Genomic DNA, 17,563 nt, shown 5'->3' with positions numbered 1-17,563 from the left:
AGGAGGCCCAAGAAGCTGGAGGGGATACAGCCATGTCCCAGCCTTCATGCTCTTTTTGGATGCCCCAGGGCAGCACTTGGCTCCTGCCCTCCCCTATACGGGAACGCTTTGGGTTTTGCGCCATCTCTCAACACAGAGCGCACCATTGTGACTGCCTGCCCTTCGGGAGGCTGAGGGATTGCAAACTATTCCACTGATGATACACCCCGGCAACTCCCCGCCAGCACCACAGGCCCCTGCGGGAGGCCGAGCCCGCCATTCCGGGAAGGGGTAGCGACCCTTGCCGCAAGGCATTGTGGGAAGGGGCCGGCGCGACCCTTGGCGCAGGGATGGTGGCCCTCAGCCGGCCGGAGAGCGCAGGGCGTTGCGAGAAAAAGGGGAAGCCGCGCCGGAGCGGGGACCCGGTGCCGCCGGGACAGTGCGGAGCGGCGGCGGCCGGGAGGCAACCCCGTCCCGGCCCCGCCGCGGCCCGCCCTCCCGTGAGGCACAGTGCGCATGCGCGGCGCGGCGGGGGCCGGAAGTGCCCCACCGGTTGCCGTGACAACGGCGTCGGCCCCGCGGCGCGGCTGAGCCGGAGCGGGCCGGGAGCTGGCGGGTCCCCGCCCCGGCCCGCTTGCCGCCCATGCCGCGGAAAGCCCTGCTCTGCGTCTTGCAGCTAGACGTCCGCTCGGTGAGTGCCCGGGCCGCAGGCTTGGAGGAGAAGCCGCCGTTTCCCCTTCCGGCACCGCTTCCCGCCCCGCTTGCCCCTCTCGGCCGCCGCCCCGCTCTCCCGGCCCGGCGCTTCTTCTGGGAGGCGGGTCTGGGCCCTGCTGCCCAACGGGCGGCCGCCCTCCGTCAGGAACTCCAGCTCCGGCTGGCTCCTGGGCAACTTGTGCCCCGTCTGCGTGTGCATCCTCCGGCAGCAGGTCCCGTGCCTCCCTGCTGCTGTCGGCAGCAGCCGTGCGCCTTCAGAGCTCTCACCTTTTCATGTGGAAAAGGCGTTTTTTTAGAGACGCTGAGTCTTGGGAAGCTGTGTGGTGTGGAAAAAGCACTCTTGAAAAAACACAGCAAAAGAAATTCCGGGAGTTAGCGGCTTGTACGTGGCCTGTGCAACCCTGTGAGCGATGAGGTCCCTGCGAGGGGACCTCCCTGCCCCGCACTGGGCAGCTCTGAAGTACCTGGGTGTTATGTCGGGGAGTGAGGTCAATAGGTGTGAAAGCAGAAAGTTTTTACGTTAATCACGTTAGGACCATTCCCCATGCACTTAACAAAGTTTTCTGCTTATATACGAGGTGGGAGTAAAGTAAGAGACCGTATCATTCTCCTGATAACTTTTAAGAAGTAGTTGCAGTAGATAGTGCTCTCTGAACTCTGGAGTTGTTGGCTTAATAGGCCTTGGTTGCTGTAATCCAGGAGTTTGGCCCCCTCACAGGGCAAGTGCTGCCAGAATACTTGCTGCTGAAAGGAAAACCCGAGGTGCCATCCAAAAAATTCAAGATCCAGAAATTATATACTGGGGAATGAACCCAGTGTTCCTGATTGCTTAACCATCTTGTGTGGCTGCTCTGAAATAGAGCTGTGGATTTCTACACATAGATGCTGAGGGTATCGCCCTAATGGTGTTGCTCTGCTGTCTCAACAGATAGTGTTTGTCTTAATAATAATAATATATATAATGCAATACAATGCAAAGGCCTGCTTGCTTCCTGGAAAGGGGCAAATGTGCTTTCCTCTTTGGTTCCTACTGCCGTGAGCTATTCATGTGCCAGGAGAGAGTACAGGGAAGGCGTTGCCCCAGGGTCAGGCTTCTTCAGTTGTGGGATATTTGTTATTCACCCTGCTCCCAAGGCTACAAATAGTGGAAACAGAGAGAACAGGAAATCTCCAACACAGATCTGAGTGCCACTTTCAGCACATATGGGCATTCAGTTATATCCCTGCATAATTTCTGTCAGATAACCCTTTCAAAAAGTGTATTTAGTCTGGTTTTGAACCACTTGTTTTGCCTTTTTTTCCCCCACTGGAGCCTACTGTGGCATTTCACTGCTGTGAAGGTTTGAAAACTTTCCAGCCTAAATTTCCTTCTGGATGGTTGATGCCCTACTCTTACACAAATGTCAACACTGGCCTTTCACTTAAATAATTTTTTTCCTTCCTTAGTGTTTGCTCTCTTGATGTATTTTTTAGGCAGCAGTTCTGTCATTTCACAATTCGTCTTTGTCAGCTAAAGCAACCTGGTTCTTTTGGTAGTATTTTGTGTGATAGGCTCACCAGTCTGCTGATCATCTTAGGAATGGATGCTACGCTTCCACTTTGAATTTGCATTGATCAGGACCAGAACTGAATTCAACATTCCAGATGGGGTCTCACTGTTGCCTTCTGTGATGTCAGGGGAAAAAAGGTCCAACATTCATCCTATGTGTCTTAATATTAGTCTCTTCACAGCTGCACTGCAGTTATGCTATCATTTATTAACACACTCATCATCTTTCCCTCAGGCAATTTTGAAGGTTAACCCCCCCCAGTGAAAGCAGAAGCTGTTGTTAATACACAGTAGGTGCATTTCATTTCTATTACTGTGGTCCCACAAAGAGGTTTTTCTGTATCTTTTTGTTGACCTCTGATGATTTCTGAATTTTAATTGGAAAAATTTCATGAGAACACTCTGACTTCTTGTGTCAGGGTCATTAAAAATATTAAAAGGTATGGATCCCAGGATATACAGAGGAACATTTTTAATAGTAACCCTCAGCTTGATGCCTCCCAGTTTTGCACGTTATTGATGCTGTCCTTTGGCCGGTTCTGTACCACCTTAGGACTTTCTTCCTAACTCCCGTCTTCCGCCTCATAAGTAATAATTTCTCATGTGGCACCACATGATGTTACTGATGTCCAGATAAATTAGATACCCTTTGTCCAGAACATAGGCTTTCAAGAAAATGTCAGGTTTTGCTTGACTGATCTATTTTCATGAAACACATGCTGCTGGGCTTTTTTTCTAGTCCTGTTTTCCTCCATATCCTTTATTCTTTACTTTTGCCTATTTAAATATTCTGATTATCGGGGTTATAATTTTTCAGATCTCTTTTTCTGCCTCACGTGGGCCTTGTATTTGTTCTTTTTTGGCAGATGGTACTATCCTTGTTTTCGTAACGTAGGTTTTAGTAATGTATAGAACCAGTAAGAAAAATTACATTCTTTCAGAACCTGGGCTGAAGATGATTCATCCTTCCTGTGGCTCCTTGGCCCAGGCCTAGCGCACACTGGGTAACTTCAGTTTCCATCATTTCATTCTTTAAGTTGTATTGTTTTTTTTTTCTCCTGTATTCAGTATCATAAAAACCAAGACAAAATATTCAGTTTTGTTTGGGACATAGATTTGTTAGTTTTCACATCCTGGTTGATTTATACTACCTGTACTTGTTTTCTCCTTGTTTGCTTTATTTGTGACTGAAGTCTTGTCCAGATTTCTGATTCCTTTTCCTGCTCTTTTACAATGCTCTTCATAATTCTCAACTCTGTTTGAAACCTATCCACTTGTGTCGGAAATTCTGTCCTGTTTGTTTTTTCCCTTGCTTTAGGATACAGATGGATTTTGTTCCTTTGGACTTAATGAAATTCCGAGGTCTTTTCCTATCAGAGCGCACAAGCTCTTTGGTTTATTTCACTGCTAGTTTTCGTCATTTCTGAAAGGCTGCTCTTCTAAAATGGAAAGCCTTGGTTAAATACCTTATTTGGTTTATCCTGCCATTAATTTAAATTGAATAATTCATGATTGCTCAGACTGAGATTTCATTGTTATTTGTTTTTTGAGACTAATTTTAGTGCTTACCTCTGCTGCTGGCATTTAGATTGTTTATGTAGTAACAGAATGAAATTCACACTATTCTTCATGTCGTTGCTATGTGGAGAATTCATAAATGCGGTAGTGACGGTAGGTAAAGCTTTAAGCACTAAGATGAATTAATAGCATTGTGGATTACTGCCAGGTAAGGAGACTAAAATGGCATCTCTTCACGTTGAGAAGATTATTTTTGCAACTCTTAAGTCCAAAATGCTATTCTGTCTGGAAGCTTGCACTCAGCAGAAGTTAATACTGTCTGTTGCCCTTCATAGGGAACTCTTCTTGTTTAGATTGTAATGGGCAATTAAAGGAATATTTCAAGGCCTGCACTGGTTACATATGCAGCTACAGTTTTAGGACTGCACGTAACAAACAAATACCATAGGGGGTTGTGGATCAGTAGAATTCTGTTCTTTTCCATGAGATGGATTTAGTGATTTCTTTATGACTATTTGTGATGTCCCAACACAAGGGGTGGTACATGTTTTACATCCTTTTGGGAACCGCAGCAGAGAAGTCCAGGGTAACACTATCCTAGACATTTATCATAGTCCTAGTTGGTTGCAAGATCAGTTAATTGCAGCACTGGTATCCCTCTTCCTTAGCTGATCCACAGATAATAATACGATTACAGTGTTTAAAATGGTCCCCCATCCTGCCTGAACAGTTTGTAGTCAGATAAGAGCTTCAGTTTGTCTCCTAAGTGTTACGCAGCTCCATGCATTGCATATTACAAAATAGATTTAATGACCTGCAGAGATACACGTGGCATTCATTTTTGGAGCTGGTTTAAAGTTACATGAACATGTAGATCTGGTGTTCCAGCCCAGGCAATGAATTGTGCAGTTGATCTCAAGGGTAGTAGAAGCACAAGTTTGCACATGTGTTATCTTGCCCCACAAACTGATTTGTAAGAATTTCTTTTCTTTCACAGGATAGCCAGAATAAATGGCTCAGTGACACCTGTTGTTTGCAGTTTTGCCCTCTCCGATGTCTTCAAACCTCTCATTTTTCTTCTCAATAAATAGTCAAATGTTGGTTGCCTTCTCTAAGGTGAAAGGCATGAAACCCCAGCTAAAAATGATTGTAAATGCTACAAAAACGACAAGAAAAGTGAGAAGTAAGCTAATATGACTTGTAGTGTGTAGTTTGGGGGATCTTGCCTTGTATGAATGAAACCTGTCTCTTTCCCTCACTCCTATTCACAGTTGCAGGAGTGTCATACAAGCTGTTTAATGCTTGACAGACTGTTTCAATTGGGATAGCTATTATTCTGGCACTTTTCTTGTAGATTTGAAGCCCTCATTTACATGGAGAGAACCCCCTTTTTTTCCTCCTTGGATATTTATGAGTAGAAGCACCATTTTTTAGCTTATACTGAATCTATAATAATCTATCACCCATTGGTTTCTGCTGTTTCTTTTACCTGAGGCTGTTTTTCTGCTGTTCATATAGTTTTCTTTTAGATCCAGTTAGGATTTCTCAAGTAAAATGTTAATTTGGGAGTAGGAGGCTGTAACCAAAGCACTTATTTTAATTCCTGTCACTCTTCTCCTTTGTCTTTCTACCTGGCAATTGAAAGTCTGAACACTTTCTCCAGCAACCTTATGTTGGAAGAGACAACCTCATATTTATTATACTGCGATAAAAAACAAGCAGTAGAACTGAAGTGAAAGGTGACAATTCTCTGTCTGGGTAATAGAATAAAACTATGTGGCTTGGAGAAAATAGCAAATAGTTTTGCAATGAGTTGTGTACATCCTTGCAGTGAAAACACAATTAAGAATGCCTGATGTTCATCAGAGCTTTAAAAACATCCCAACTTTTTACTTAAAGGATAAGAATTGTCCAGAGAAAGTTAAGCAATTTGCGGCAGTATCTGGCAGCCTAAGGAGGAGCCTTCCCTGCATTGAATACCCTCCAAGGTGGCCAGACTTCTCAGTGTGTGCTGTGTGTCTGATAGTGGAACAACAGTTGCTTTTTTTTATTTACATATTAGAAGGCAAAGTTAATATATTTGCAAATAAACTTGCCCTTTTTGGTGGCTGGACATCTAAGTTTGTACATTTACCAGCTTCATTCTCTCTGTGGGTAGGCTAAAATGTGGATGGGTTTTTGTGTAGATGTAGACTTCATTGTACATGACTCTTCATATAGAACGTGATGCAACACTTCATTATTAACTCTTATACAGTCAGTGCATGCCTTTAACTGTATTAACCTGTGATTGGGCTACCAGGTTTCAGTTTTGGTTGAAGACAATGGAGTATGTTTACTTACAGTATTTGGTCCTGATTATTTTTAAATGTTGACTATTTTTCCTGGTCAGTCTTTACAAACAGAATTGCTTTAGGAAAGACATTTTTTCACTCTAATCTGTTATAATCTGACTCTAAGAAATCAACCATTTCAGCCTTGACCATTTCATTTTTATCTTGAAAACAGACGTTAACTTCTATAAGTAAAGTTCACTTTGTTTAATGAATGTGTTACTCTTCCAGATAACTTGCCCCGGAGTGCTGTTGAAAGACAAAGAGGAACTTTATCTCAGTGTCTCTGTACTTGGACAATACAAAAAGACCCAACGCGTCCCTGCATCATTTCCACTCTTCTTTCAAGAAAAACTAGTATTTGAAAAGGTAAGATAATGTCAAGAGCTAATACAAGCCAAATAAAACCCATCCCAAACTCCACAAAAACTCACTGCAAAACCCCTGAGCACAAGTAATCACACTGAGGATGGCGTCGCATTGTAACTCCTGCTTCTCTTCAGCACAAAGTATGTGTATGCCTATATTATCCACATGATAACTCAAGAATTATGCTGAAGAGCTGAAGATTATAATGTATGAAGAGGCTTTTTAGATGTTTGTTCATTCTTTCGTGAACTATCCTTTTTCAGTGTCTGTTTTCCTGGCTCAGAAGGAACTGAATGTTGTTGTTCTAAAAATTATGTCAAGGTGAAGAACAAAGACTATAAGATATAGGAGAGTCAACGTAATTTAGTAGAGATAGAATAGCAGCTCAAGCGTTTTTGGTGACATCTTTCTCCCTTTGAGATACTTTTTTCATGGTTTGTCACCAGAATTCCCAGGTTGGTACTCTGGCTTTATAATTTATAGTTGTTTATCGCATATTCTGAGTCCCTGCTAGCTTCATTATTAGTACCACAGGGATAATGAAACATAGTATCGTACAGATATGATCTGGCTTCTTGACTACCTATGAATAATAATACTTTGCCCTTTCTAGTTCTTTTCCTTTAAGCATCCCACAGCACTTTGAAAACCAGACTGAGTAAACATCAGTGATGCTCTAGTGATGTGGGTAAGATACAAACAGTGATAATTTCACCAGCTACTGAAGAGTAAAAAAGGCCATAAAGGCAAACATACCACAAACTACTTAAGGGAAATGTACTGACTACTGTTTTCATTTAATTTAGGGGAACTCCAAGGCACTAGGATCTATCTGCTTGCAAAAGAGGCGAACAAGAAAGCTGAGAATAATATCCGTCTTCTTACAAAGAGCTGTCGAATAGGTGTAGATACTTGTGGTGCACTTGTACTTTGGTATTTTTTGGTGTTTGGTACCTTGAACAGCAAAGTGATCTGCACCACTCTGCTGAGCCTTTTGTACAGAATTAGAGGGAAGTCTATTAGCTGAATATCCAGTGCAACATCCTCCCCTATTCCTTGCCATCTATTCACATGGGATTCAGGTTTAAAAAAAAACCCTTAACAGTACTCTGTAAATGAATAGTCACTTCTATGAAAATGAAGCTTAAAGCATTGCTAATATATTAAAGAACATATTCTTCATCTGTGAGAATTCTAGTACATTCAGCAATTTATCTTTTCCTTGAAATTTTTTCAGACAATACTTATCTTTACGTGTTCAACTCTTCACAATAACTCCTAATTTAAATATGGAGAGGTAACCCTGAATGGCTAGAAAGCATATGACAAGAACTGCTAGCTTTCAATGAATTTGATCATGTGCCAAATGATAATTTCAGTTTCTGTTCCTTTTCCAGTGGGGATAGGACTCTTGGCAACCATCTGAAGGAAAGAAAGACCATTGATTTATTTTATTTTTTTTTCCCTCCCCCTTCTCTTTCCACAGAGGTTCATCTGATGACTTTGACTGTGCTCTTATTATTATTTATTAATTTCTTTTCCAGGCATTCGCTGATATAGTTGATCCTGGAGACCTTGTGGAGTTACTGGAACGTAGGTTCTGCTTTTTATGTGTACTGTGTTGTATGCATTAATGCCATGCATGTATGGGCTCTAAAGACTTTTTGGAGGTTTAAAATATGTGATAATTTTTCTACCAGGAGCCTGTTCTCTGAAAACCTAGTGGGTGACCATTGTAGTGTATCATGTACTTAATAAGCAGGACCCTAGCACTAGTGGGTTTTCAGAATAGAAGATTCATTGTCAGTGCAGGCAGATGTTTTTTGCTGTCAATTCGTTACTAATAATTTACCCAAAATACTGTTAACTAACAAAATGCCTCTAGAAATGTATGATACATGCTTTAGAACAAGAAAAGGGGGAAAAGTCATTATTAATGGAAAATCCAGATGGTTATCCAGATAGGTAATGGATTCCTTTACCCTGATCATTTATTTGATTAATTTTCAAATAATATAAGCATCAACCTTCAATTTTTGTAAAACTGTTCTTTTCATTTTTAAGAAAATGATATGTCTTGCCACATGTGGAGCATAATCAATTGTAGTGAGACAACAGTGACCCTGAACTCAAACTCCAGGAATATGCTCCCTCATACTAGGAGTTATCTGAAAAAGCGGCAAACCTTGCATCATCTTCTCTAAAAGCTATCTTCAAAAGACAAACTTGATAGCAGATAGAACTTCCCAAGTTCTAAGTCAGATTTAGAGTTGTCATTTATACGCTGCTAATGCTATTGTGTTCATCTGTGTTATTTATGCAAGCTGTTCTTAATTTTCTCTTGGTGTAGTAGAAATAGTGTAGCTGTGTACAGTGCTCTGAAGCTTAAATCAGTGAGCCGTTTTTCTTGAGTTTTGACTATGAGAATTACTTTCCATTTTAGTTTTTTTAACTCATGAAAAAACTTTTTTCCTTTCTAGTTGACACAGCAGTACTTGAACTAATACAGCTCGTTCCTCCAGGTATTGTATCAGTCTCTTCATAAATTATGTGGTTTAATAGGTGAATTTCCATGAGGACATTGCCCATTACAGCACAATCACTTTTTCCAACACACAAACAACATAGAAAGCTCTTCAACAAATACTCCTCTGAATATAAAATGTTAATAGATCAAGAGGATCTCATTCTTGAAAGAGAATAATAACTGAATATTGAAATGTACCATACCCAGGTTTAGGAAAGTGATAATATTTTAAAAATGGAAAATAAACTGAAATCATCCAGCGCACGCTTATTAACTGCATCACAATTCACTTGCAAAGTGGCTGTCTGTGAAATTTCAGAGTGCATAATCTTGTTCTCAGAATGACACTTTTTTTTTCCTTCCATTTTAATGGTGACCATTGGGAAAACTGTTATCCTTACTATAAGTATTACAGGTCTCTTGGGATATGTGAAGATAATAAATAGCGATTTGTCATACTTCTGTTATTGGTTTGTGTGATTATAAAAATCTATTTTAATGAAATTCAAGTGTTCCCATGAATAATGTAAATCTCCATTTTATTGGAAATAAAGTCAAGTTTTAAAGAGGACTCGTTTGGAAACTATGGTATTAAAAGCACTCTCTGTCCCTTGTCCTTAGTACTTTCAAGGAAACGATTGCTTCTCTCGAGTGACTCACCAGACTGTTTACTTAAAGAAATGCACTGAACGTGGATTTTTCTTTTGGGAGGATAAAAGATCTTGGATAAGAAATTTAATTTCAGGGGTCAGAGATAGGTGCGATATAGCCCAACATAAGCTGACAAGATGCCTGCAATAGCACGATTTAAATTTTTTTATAATATATATTTAAGGTTTTCCCCCAAAGAAAGTATTTTTTTTTTATTAAAAGTAGCAAACCAGGATTGTGAGAAAATATTGAGATAATGATTTTGAGGTTGCTGTGTTTCTTAGTACTATGCCTACTATTACTACTATTAATATTGTGTAATATAGAATGATACGGTTTTTCATAAGTGATTGACTGCCATTAAGAAAAATACTGGTTTCTTCTGTAGTATGGAAGGGAAGAAAGAGGAAAACTACTGAAGAATTGCCTAGAGAAAACTTCTCATTTGTCTCTTAAAGAAGATTGTGTTGACTGTTTTATAGTTTTTTTTACAATAACAGTGAAACATACTTTCAGAGTAGATTCTGCACATTTCTGCTGCTGATTTAACTTGATGAGGTTATTTCCTAGTGTGATATGAGTTTTAGAGCCATGCTGTTAATTTTTAAAGAACAAAATTTGTCTTAGTTTCAATATGGTCTTTTGTGGTGTCTATAGTATATGGCTTTGTCTATTTTCCAATTAAAGTATATATTTTCTTTTTAGTAGGAAAAATTCTAGCTACGTATGAAGAAAATACAAGAGATTTCCTGTTTCCTGACCCTAAGCGTACCTGTGGGCACCATGGTTTAGATCGTGAGATTTTAATGAAGAGGTCCTCTTCTTTTACAGTGAGTGAATATCTGTGAATTATATTTATGATACAGCGTGTTTCACTGAAGAAACCCCTTGAACTACTTCAAATGGAAAGCGATTACTTCTGACAGATTTTGCCATTTCAGGTGTTGAATGTATGAATCCACAGTTGAACTTTGGTGAAGGTACAATCTTTTTTCAAGATGCTTCAAGAAATTATTTAATGTGAAAAAGTTGGTTTCCACTTGGTTTGCAATGTGGCACCATGACACGTCTTCCGTTCAATTTAATCTGTGGTGCAGTTGGTAGTTAAAGGGATGCAAGAGAAGGAGATGTCATATCAACTTCACAGTTCTCAACAGATAAACCCGTAACACTCCCTCCTCAGTCTCTCTTTGTAGCATTTTGTTTCAGACTCTTTTTGGTACTGTTTAGGACAATTACAGTCAGTACAAATTTATAGTGCTGTGCCATCTGACCTGCGGGCCTCCCCGAGGTGCAAGATCACCACTAAAACTGAAATTTAGCTTAGTACTGCATGATTGTTTTTCAGTTCCAAAGCCTGTTTCTTAAGGTCTGTTCCGGCCATTCACGCTCATTTAGTAACTTGTCTTTTCTACAGTTTCCAAAAAGCTATGATAAATGACAACTAATTGGCAGAATGAGTGCAATGAATTAATGTTAATTTTCTGGAGATAAGGGCTCAAGTACATAGTAAAGGAAAATGAATTTATCTCACCCTTCCCTTTCATAGTTTCACTGTTGAGCCTCAGGTGTCAGTGGAATAAACACAGGAAGGCACTTTGAGGATGATGGTGATGATGTGGGAGATGTGTTTTGGGGTTTGTTTTGTTTGTCTTTTACTGGTGGAGTGGCAGGACATTTGGATTGGGAAGACAGGGACCCAGTTGCCCTGTCCGTTGTGATTGGATTAAAAACACATGGCAGGAGGGAAATGCTGATTAAAGGTCATTGGTATCTTTTAGCTGGTATAATCTTTCCCATGCAAGGGCAACCTGGAAATTGCCCAGTCACTTGCAATTAGAAGTGCTAATTTGGTGTCTAATGCTGTGTTACATTTGAATGAATTAAAGCTGTGATTTTGTGATACAATATGTATGGTCCTGCACCAGCTTAAACTGTCCCTGCAAAAATAGCCATTATTTTTTGGCCATAGCATCTTTTTGATATGGCTTATCCTATGCATGTTAGTGGTGGCTCAAGAGAGGGGGTGAGACTGTATTGCTTTCATATTATTTATAGAATAGGTACTTTTCTGGTGTTGAGAAAGACTAGATAGGAAGGTAATAATAAATGAGGTGGTATTAGCAAAATGGTTTCACGCTTCTCATAAATGCAATATAATGAAGCTTTGTAGAAGCAGAGCCACTAGAGAAGTCTGAGGTTTTTTGTTGGCCTGACTTCTTTATTACAAAAATTATGTATTTTCTAATAAAGAGAAGGTGTCATAATTTGTGAGCTGTGAGAAGATGTGATCAGAGTCATTTGGATATGTAACTGAAGATGACACTGTATTAGCTTTGAAAAGTTGACTGATGTAAGACAAATATATTTCCGTGTCTTTGGGAACAGTGTAAATGAAATCCATCTTTGCCCTGGAATGGGGACTGCAGCGGCATCTGTTGCTCCATTCCATCTCCAGTGCAGAAAGAACAGTTTAAGAAAGGATTTTGGCATACTGACCCCATTTTCTGGAGTAATAAAGAAGCTGCGTTTGATGGAATTGGAGGGAGGCTTCCGAAAAGAACTTGTCGTTCCTCTCCTTGCTTGCCAAATGAGATAGCTGTGAGAGGATTTTTACCTCCGGTAGAAGTGCAGTCTCAAATGCCTCCATCTTCTAGTGTTCCCTGAGCTTTACTGGAAAGTATCTCCTGCTGACCCTGTCAGCACCGAGCACCGAATGTGAATGCTAAGCAAAAGGGAAAGCGTTAAACAAGGTCATGAGAACCCTCACATTATTCCTATGCTCGTCAAGCTGTATTCTTCCCACTTGAAAAGTTATTTATAGCTAGCTGAGTTGTTGAGTATTTTTGACTGACAGCTGTGCTTCAGTGTCACTTTGATTCCCAATAAATTTGTCTTTTATTAAAAAAATAAAGGTAGCAACAGCAAGGTTACGGTTGTGGAGTTCAGATAGGCAGTGACAAGCAGTGTCTGATTAACACTGCTAATCTGCCAGTTGGAAGGAATCCCAAGTTGAGAGGATCAGAACTCCTCCAGAAATCTGGCACTTGGCTGATAATGTCTCTGGCTAAATGTCTTGTGAGGCTTACAAACACAATACGCATACAAGACGTGCCTCGAGTTATCTCTCCTGGTCCAGCATTGCCCAGCTGAGGCTTTTGCTGGCTCTTCTGTATTTCTCTGCAACCCTTGCCTTTCAGAATATGTTTAAGCCTTGACTGGTGGTGACTTCTTACAGACATTCTTATCTCCATTCTCCAAACTCCTGCAGTATTTGCCATGTTACTTAAAACAGTTTCTTTTTAGTTATGCTATCTTTCATTAGCATACCAATGCAAGACCTTCTGTTACATTCGTGTATACTTTTTTAAACTACAGACTTATACTCATGCTCCTTACAGTCAAAAGCACATAATAGACCTGTTTTCTAACTTGAGTTCTTCAAAATATGAACATTACATTTTTTCGATGATCAAATTAATATTCTGTCCGGATCACTCCAGTTTAATGACTGGTACAGGAGGATTGACAAGCCTGCTCAGGGCTGCAGACACCACTAAGCTGGAGGCAGAAGAATAGATCCCGAAAACTTTCTGGCAGGATTTTCATTTCCAGATATGTTTGGGGCTATATGGCAGTCTTTACATACTGCTACACTGAATATCCTTCAGCAATCCCTAGTTTGGGAACTGCAGAAAAGAGAAGAACTCTGATTGCTTTTGGCCTATAAGTTAATTTTAACATATCCATGCCTAGGCATGTGAGTGCCATCCCATATTCCTTCTCCATGAACGATTTTTCTGAAGAAACCATGAGTTTGTGTGGTTTTTTAGCTATAAGCATTTAACAGTTCTGTAATCATTCTCAGTCTCTGTAAGAGCAGTAGGTGCTCTGTTGTTGCTTTTTATAGAAGACTTAGTAATTCTGATGTGTCCTTTTAAATTGTTGATAGCACTTGACAATTCATTAGTAACAAAAATGAGTTGATTAAAGATGGTCAGCTTTAAAATCTCTTTTTTTTTTTTTATATGCCATAACTTGACTTGATTGAATCCTGGACTCTGTTAATTGCAATGACTGAGCTTTCTTGGCATTTTTGTCATTTTCATTTCCATAATCTAACCTGGGACCAGATCATATTCCCATATGGGAGAACAGTTTGTGTTTAGGCAGGTGGTAGAGGATAGTTTGGTTCAGCAGTAGACTTCACTCATGAAGTTCCTGCTCATTCTTAAGAATGTGGGGCAGATTCACAAACAGACCAGTTCCTTTTCGTTCCTCAGTGATTTTGTGTATTCATGTGCACAAATGCCGATGCACACAGATGCCTCAGGGCAGCAAACTCTGTCCATTTTGAAAGAAAAGAGGGTCGAAAGTTCTAAGGACACTTGATTCTCTCTTTGCTTCTCCACAGCTGTATAAGATGCACACAGATTATTCCCATTTGTTTATAGAATATGTGTCCTTCAGTTCTTTTATGCTTTTTTTAACGTTGCCGTTTGGGGAAATAACACTTGTGTGTCATAATCCCTGCCAGTTACGCCCACTAAATTTTGTGTATGTTGGCCAATTCTAGCTAAATTGAACAGGAAGTAGAGCTCTCAAAGGTTTTATGTTTCTAGACAGGGCTGAAGTAAAAGAAGATGAGTTGAAAAGGAACTGTTAGCCATGTAAAGATGGAAGTACCTGCTGTCCATTAGTACATGTGTGCTGGCTGACCAGGAGGCCCAGCTGGACCCCACTGACTCCAAACTGGTGAAACTAGGGCCGTCTCTTGACAGGCACATGTGTAAGAGGGGACTGAGAGGAGGTGGAAGATGGTTATAGAACATGGGAGACAATCAACAGAAATCAGACTTTGCTGTAATGGTTACAGAATAAAGGGGATTCTTAATCTTACTGTTACAAATGAATAGTTATTTACAGTGTAATTGACTAATTTTCAAAATATTTTTACAAAAAGTATTGCACAATTGAGACTATTTATAAATAAGTTTCCAAAGTTAGCATTAATGAAACTTCTAGAGCATGACTGGATTTTTTTTTATTGATGTTATATAGCATGGCATGAAAAATCTTTAAAAGTGCTTTTGACAAAGAAATGTATTGAAATAAAAGTCAGTCCTTAATTGTTGTACGAAAGCAATATAATCATCTGTAATTGAATTGTCAGAAATGCAAATGTTAGCATCTTGACATTTACCATTGCTGTTCTGTCTTTTCTAATTATCTTTATTAAAGGCTGAAATTAACAAAGGAAATGGCTGAAAATTAGGAATGGTTTGTTACATTAGGTGACATTTACTTCTTTGATACCCTTTATCTTGAGTTGGAGCTTGATGTTCAATTATTGTCTCTCTTCTAGGGAATTGCACCAAAATTGAGATTTTCTACGAGCTCCCTTATTACAGAAAGTCTGTTAAGCTCAGGAAGGAGTCACATACAGGTTAGCATAATTTAATTGTTTGCAATTTAATTTCTAGATTTAATATTGATAGCCTTGGTTCCAATTTTTGCATGTGCTGCTCACTTCAAACTTTTCTCATTCTTTTGTTGTGGTTAAAGCAGTTGTCATGGGTGCTTGACAACTTGATTAAATTTTTAATCGAGTATGAGCAAAGAGTGGGTTTGGTGCATGACAGTAAATGCTGAGAGTTCCTTGAATCTGAAACAATTATCAGCAGCTATGTTCTATGATCAGCTGAAGTGTCAGTCCCTGGTGTATTTGTAGGTGGGAAGATGCCTTCTCACCATTTCTTAGTGACACTTAAAATTAAGGTGGGACAATGAACGCTAGGTCAAGTCAGAGAAGATACATTATCAAAACCAGACCAATTAATTTAATTGTTTTCCATAACAATATCGGTAACAGTAATGGAAATGAAGACTTTTTTATGGAAAAGGCTGTCACCAGTATTAATCTGGAAATGCTGCTTCTGCAACAAGCAAAGTTAAAGGTGAAGTAGCTGAAGAGACTGAGTGAAGGAAAAAAACCCCTCTCTGATGTGTTGTTCATTTGGTAGCATTCTTCTCTGGTCTCAGGGACTGGAATTTTACTTGCATCTCCTGGCACAAGCTGTCACATAAAGTTACTCTTACGTCCTCCTTTTTTTGCTGTATTATTGAAAAATGGTGCAGCATCATTAAAACAGAATGGTAGTCAGGAAGGCTGGCATGCAAAGAGGCTTAGGTGACTTTGACCTGTTTGTGGTATTGCTAATTAGTTCACTGGAAAGTTTCTTTCAAATTTAGCAAATGAAATGTATCGAGATACTTAGTTGAAGAGTAAAAAAAAATTAGTGAAAATTGTCATTGACAGAAAACTAACTTCACTTGAAGGTGACTTCCATAAGGGCATTTTGATTTAAAATGCCCTTAGAAGTATTTAATATGTTATGAATGGTATATCAAATTTGCATATGTTGCAGTGAAGGTCTCGTTTCATGACTGGTATAAGCCAAAAGAAGCACAGCCTACTTCTGGTGAAATTGAAATTAACCTTAGAAAATTAGGTCTGGTTTTGCTTGGGCCAGTTCCATGCTCTGGCTCACTACCAGCTTGCACAAGTGTTAGTACAGGCGTGAGAAAGGCAGTGGCGTGGATAGTCTGTGTGATGCCAGATTCAAACTGTGTTGATGCAAAACAAACACACAACCTCAGCCTCATTTGTTGTTGGGTATAGAGGCAAAGGCTTGAAGGAAAGCCGGACATCTCATTTCTGGGTTCCTCTGAACTGAAGTAGTGTATGCAACATTCAGATTTAAGACTAATGTCAACTTCCTTAAGCTTGAAAAAGAATTCTAACAGGAGGAAAAGTCGCCGTTATTTTTTATCTTTTATAACCTGTGAATTTGGACCAAATTTGACCAAAAAGCCTAAGTATCCATACTGCGGTATTCAAAGTTAAAACATGCTGCTAAGTAGCCTGGTAAGAGTTGTATAATCTAGAGTGCTGTCACCTATGAAGCTTGTAGAGTAATTGAATACTCATTTAGTGCCGGGAATTACAAAGGAGTGACAGTGCATTTCAAACAAAACTTCGGTGTTGTAAGAGTTTCCCAGAATTTGAAATCAGTCACTGAAGAAGTTAATAGTTATTTGGAGGAGGTGTCAGTCCTGATTGCTAGGTGGGCTTTGCTGGTACCAGCAAGGAAATTCCAACACACACACCCCTGTCCTATGTTGTGGGAAGGGAGGTGGTGAGGTTGGTTGTTCCTCCACTTTCCTGTCCTAGAATCATAGGGTCATTTAGGTTGGGAAAGACCTTTAAGATCATCGAGTCCAACTGTAATAGCCTTGGTTCCGTATCTATGTACAGCAGAATAAATAGTCTTTACTCTGCTGTACATAGGTATTTTAAAAGCAGTATCAACTCAGAGATAGACCTCTAAGGCAATATTTGATAATGGTCTGATATTTATAAATTTTAGCTACAAAATCCATATTTTGGATGTCAAGTGCCAGTTTTACAAATAAACAGCTGCTTTGCCTCTTCTTTTTGCAAAAATATTCACATGATTTCAGAGGATCTTTGGAAGATGGTCCTTAAAGTTTTTTGGGTTTTTCTTTTTTTGGGGAAATGTTGGGGTTTTTTTACTAAACATAGCTTCTTGATTTTAACTGTTTAAAGAACTAATAAATTCACTATGATCCCAGCAAACATAAATATTAGAGAATGTAATTACACTGCTTGTGAGGCTTTAGGCAACTCTGAATGAATATAATTTGAACTATTAAACAAGCTTCTATTTTAATTTATGTATTTTATTTTAAAGGATAATAATTTTAAAAGGTTAAAAAAAGTTTAAGCAGGTGAAAAAACGCTTCAAATCTGTGTATGTCCAATCCAGGTAAAGTTTGTGTTAAATGAACTTGGGATAAATTTCAATTTAGCTTTTTACAGTCTCTCTACACTAGCTATGT

At 39.5% G+C, this 17,563-nt stretch overlaps 1 protein-coding gene across 4 annotated transcripts in view; it reads left to right on the top strand.

Moving 5' to 3' along the window:
• Positions 1-531: 531 nt before the first annotated feature.
• SPATA6 (spermatogenesis associated 6) overlaps positions 532-17,563 on the top strand; it is a 46,052-nt gene continuing 29,020 nt past the window's right edge. For 2 of the 4 annotated variants that reach the window (XM_054212661.1, XM_054212664.1), the window contains exons 1-6: positions 532-670; positions 6,325-6,462; positions 8,007-8,055; positions 8,943-8,984; positions 10,346-10,470; positions 15,006-15,086. In XM_054212661.1, coding sequence (XP_054068636.1) covers positions 623-670; positions 6,325-6,462; positions 8,007-8,055; positions 8,943-8,984; positions 10,346-10,470; positions 15,006-15,086 — 483 coding nt within the window. In that variant the 5' untranslated portion in view covers positions 532-622. The remainder of the gene's footprint in view (positions 671-6,324; positions 6,463-8,006; positions 8,056-8,942; positions 8,985-10,345; positions 10,471-15,005; positions 15,087-17,563) is intronic. The other 2 variants (XM_054212662.1, XM_054212663.1) reach the window with 2 other exon arrangements.

The sequence above is a fragment of the Rissa tridactyla genome, chromosome 8 (assembly GCF_028500815.1).
Source record: "Rissa tridactyla isolate bRisTri1 chromosome 8, bRisTri1.patW.cur.20221130, whole genome shotgun sequence".
Lineage (NCBI taxonomy): Eukaryota > Metazoa > Chordata > Aves > Charadriiformes > Laridae > Rissa > Rissa tridactyla.
Note: the sequence above shows the minus strand (reverse complement) of the source record. Positions and strands in the feature narration are given on the sequence as shown.